The 4,671-nt window shown below is 32.6% G+C and overlaps 1 protein-coding gene across 1 annotated transcript; it reads left to right on the forward strand.

The window, feature by feature from the left end:
* The first annotated feature begins 930 nt into the window (after nucleotides 1-930).
* On the forward strand, nucleotides 931-1,715 carry LOC132620201 (cyclin-dependent protein kinase inhibitor SMR13-like). The gene has a single exon (XM_060334894.1). The coding sequence runs from the start codon at nucleotides 1,214-1,216 to the stop codon at nucleotides 1,586-1,588; it is 375 nt and encodes a 124-aa protein (XP_060190877.1). The 5' UTR covers nucleotides 931-1,213; the 3' UTR covers nucleotides 1,589-1,715.
* The last annotated feature ends 2,956 nt before the right edge of the window (nucleotides 1,716-4,671 follow it).

Consider the following 4,671-nt stretch of genomic DNA (forward strand, 5'->3'; position numbering starts at 1 on the left):
GAACCTAATTGCATAAAATTCTGCACTTATCCTTAAAAGTGCTACTTTTCTCCTATCTCACATATTAATCACTTTAGCAAATTATAGTTGTTTCAAAATATTTACAAACATTTTAGAAAAAGAAGTAGTTGTTTTTTCTTTCAGGTCTACTCATATTTATACAATTAGTGGTATATTAATTAACTGAGATGTTTAAGGAAAGATCACGTTTAGATGCATATTCTTACTATTAAGGCTATTAAACAAAATAAAAGACATATAATATGAAAAATGGAGTCCACCTAAAGTGACCCTTTCATTTAAACACTTCAGGTGAGTCATTCCTATTTCACTTAAACACTTTTTGCACCGTTATCGGAGCAAAACCAACACCAAAGGGGGCGCCATCTCATTGCACATCCAACTAGCCCAAAAGCCCCAATTTTTAATGGTTAAAACTCCATGAATTTACAAATTAGTGAATTTACAATTAAAATGAGTTGACACAATTTAATTGGCCACTTAATCCACGTAGGAGACGACTGGTGTTAGTTTTGCTCTGATAACGGTGCAAAAAGTGTCTAAATGGAATAGGAATGACCCACCTGAAGTGTCTAAATGGAACAAGGGTCACTTTAGGTGCTCAAGTGAAAGAAGTGGACGACCATAGATGTTTGTCGATGGATTTGGCCATAATTTAATATTTCTTTAACATGTTCAAATGAGCCAAAATTAAAATGCTAGAGAAAATAAAGGAAAATGAAACAAAGTTTCCGGTTTGAACTTTAGTGAATTTAAGATTTTTAACTACAACCGCTTCTTTGGGCAGCGGGAAGGCTGCCCCACAGCTCCCCAATATATCCTACAATGAATATAAACCTCCTCTTAACATTCCCATTCTCATTTTCTCCCTCCACAGCTCCCCAATATATCCTACAATGAATATAAACCTCCTCTTAACATTCCCATTCTCATTTTCTCCCTCCACAGCTCCTATTAAAAGTTTTTGGTCCCTAGCAACTCCATTTCCATAGTTTATAGTTTGGGAAAAGGTGTGGTACATCATTTGTGCTCTATAGTTAAAGTCTATTTTATATATTTTGAGTTTCAGTATTATTTTGATAGTGACAATTTAAGAAGATTTACAATATCTTACAATTTTATACTAGGTCCGCACTTTTTTGAAGTTATTACTCTATTATTGTGGTTTAGTTATCTTGAACACACATATTCAATGGGTCCTTCTAGTAGAAAAAGAACAAGAAGTTCAAGAACAACTACACAAAAGCAGCAACCCTTGAAGAATAATGAAGAGATATCAGCTGTTTCTCCTTGTAAGAGTACTTCATTGAAGGATGATGACATTAATGGATCAAATGTTAGTAACGATTATTATTCAACTCCAAAAGCTGAGAAATTTCGAATTCCAGAAATCAAGACTTGCCCTCCAGCACCAAAGAAGAAGAGAAGAGTACTTTTTTCACCATCATCATCATCATCAGCAGCAGCAGCAGCAACTTGTAATACATCATTGAAAAGAAGTCCCATTTCATTCTTCACTCCACTAGATTTAGATCACCTTTTCCACTTTGAGAAAATCTGCACTTAATTTCTATGATAATCAACTTATTTGGTGATATTTTCTATTTCTTTTTCCTTTTATGGGTCTTGGTAGAGGTCGGATCTAGAAGTTCGGTTACGGGTTCACGTAAACTCAATAACTTTTGCTCATTTTGTGTATGTGTATTAAGAAATTTAAATATCTATAAACATTTAAGATGAATCACAGCTATTATTGTAGTATTAACTTAAGGTCGTGGTAACAACATTTACACCGGTGACACGCTCCTAACCTACGGAATACATGCTCTTACAATTGAACCAAATGCCTTGTACCGGTAGTTTGTGATCTAGTGTATGTTGTTAGTAATCTGTGTTCAAAACAGTAAATCAGGATATAGGAAATAATTTGAAAACAATTACACGAGAAATAAGAAATGTTAATTAAATATGCAAGTCCACAAAATTCACTGTGTGTTCCTTAAGAAATTTAATCCTCTCAATGTACCAAAGGTTTTGGAATACTTCCTTTTAGGATAGAAATAGATATACTTGTTATTAGAGTAGCGGTACATAGGGCTGAGACTGCGAAAAAAAACACTACTTATACAGGGTTAAAATTATTTTTTTATGTATATATAGTAGATGTTGAACCCCCTTTGACTTCTTCGTATGTTTACTTTTTTATATTTTGAACCTCCTTAGTGAAAATCCTAATTCTGCCACTGGCGGTACTTCAAACATCAATAACTTCGTCGAACTCAATAAATGAAGCAACTCACACGACTCTACGATATTTTATTTTTGGAAAAACAGTGCAAAGAAGAGGGGAGAAACTTCAGAATTTTCAGTTTTTAAAATCTGATGGAAGCTAAGTATTTATAGCCAACAATGTAAAGGAGTGAAGAGGTGTGGCACCTTTTCCATGAAAGGTGCAATGATCTAATTCCCATTCACACCTATTCATAAAACCCCAGGATATGTTACTTTTTAAGTCTTTAAGGATAATGAACTATCCCTCCGTCACATTTTATGTGAAGATGTTATTATTTGGGAAGTCAACAATTTTTTCTTTGATTATAATATTTCTCAAACTTTTTTTTTTTAAAAATATTTTGAATCATTAGCTATATTTTACTTGTAGTACTTTTCATTTAGTTTTTATAGGTAAATTTTATTTAAAAAAATTTATACCTGAATTCATTATCAAAATTAAGTATATATTTTGATATCGTACCCTGAACTCCGATATATAATTTGGGACAGAAGCTGTAGTTATATTCTGACAAGTAATGTTTGTGTTGAGGGTGGCTCTACCAAGAAACAGGCTATAGTACCCAGTGGCGGACCCAGGATTTTACATAAGCGGGTTCAATAAATAGCGTTAAGCAGAACAAGCTACCCTTTTTTTTGGGTTAATAATGTAATCTCAAAGTAGACTTATTTTAAACTCAACCCTCAATTTTTTTTTTTAAAACAACTTGAGAAAAAAATGACAAAGAACCTATTACATTTTAAGAAAAAACTATCTAATTAAAAGAGTTTTACTTCAACAAGAATTAAAAAATCTATTAACTCTATGTAATTTAACAAAATTCATTTATATTGACCAATGTTGTTATTTACGAACAAAAGACGATACAAAAAAAGTTGTAAACTAAAAAACTAATATAAACTGATTAACTATAATAAAACAAACTATATATAATTTCAACAAATATAGTTGCATCTTTTAGCAAAAAACTATAAAAGAGTATCAAAATTCATTTTATAAAATTTTAATTTATGTAAAGTAAAATAGATTTTATATAAGTATTTTTTATTGAATTTGGGTAAGAAAACAAAATATAAAAGGTGAAATAGGAAAAAAGAAAGACAATATAAAGGCTAGCTAGTTGACTACCAATCAACATTAACGGACTTTTGTTGGCCAATACTTTATCCTTCGTAGCATGGCATGAAAATTGGCCAAAAGTAACAAAATACAGCATGTGTCCAAGGAGATTCGATCCCGCATTCTGGAGGAGGAATTGAACCCACTTGACCGCTGCGCCAGAGCCAAGCTTTGTGTCAAGCGGATTCAAAACGTTTCATCTATTAAAATGTAACGATGATTTTCCTTACATAAACAGTAAATTTACAGACGAAGTGGGTTCAATTGAATCCACTTGGCATTTCGTGGGTTCGCCCCTGACAGTACCTTGTGAAGATTTATATTTGTTGTTCTTGTTCTTTGTGCAGATCGCATACTAATTATAAGCTTCATGTTTAGTTACAAGTGTATTCATTATTTGGTCTTGAACTTATTGGTGAATTTTGAAGGTCTCGTTAAGGTGGCATTTAGTAGATGGAATTAGAAATTTATGTCTATGATCCTAGCAAGAATTATCCACTTTTTTTGGCGTGTGGCTGATATTTTGCACGATCAAATATCTATCTTAAGTGATATCTTATTTCCGCCTATAGGATAGACTAGTGCTGTGCATATTAACGGTTAAACCAGTAACCCGAACATATTGAGTTATTAGGTTAATGGGTTATTGGTTCGGGTATCGGGTGGTGTCCTATGGTTATTGGGGTATCAGTTCGGGTCTGGTTTGACAACTTTTTTTAATGGGTGAACCGATAACCCGATTATCATTTATTTAATTACAATTATACCCTGTCATATATAAAGTCACTCGACTAGACTTAGGGTTCACTTTATTTCTCAAAGCATCTGGTATGGAAGATGAGCAGTAATATTACTTATTTGAGTCATTTGAAGTCCTTTTCACTGTTTTATTCTTCTTCCATTCCTCTTGTATCCATTAAAACTGGTCAGGTTCTCTTGCTTGAATTTCACAAATTGGTACCTTTAAGAGTTCTCTACTTCAATCATATGCTTTAGATTCTTGCCTCAACTGGATGGCCTATTGTGTTGTGTAATGATAATTTTTTTCAAAGCTACTTTCAGTTTTGAAAATGTGTTCTTTGTTCTTGAAAATATTTTGTGTGAAATCTTAACGGTTAAACCGATAACCGAACCAATAATAATCAACAACCAATTAACCAATAACCCAGTAATTGATATCTTAACGGTTCTTTAACCGTTTAACATGTCTACAAACCGATAACCGATAAGTTTAACCG

Source organism: Lycium barbarum, chromosome 2, assembly GCF_019175385.1.
Source record: "Lycium barbarum isolate Lr01 chromosome 2, ASM1917538v2, whole genome shotgun sequence".
NCBI classification, from domain to species: Eukaryota; Viridiplantae; Streptophyta; class Magnoliopsida; order Solanales; family Solanaceae; genus Lycium; species Lycium barbarum.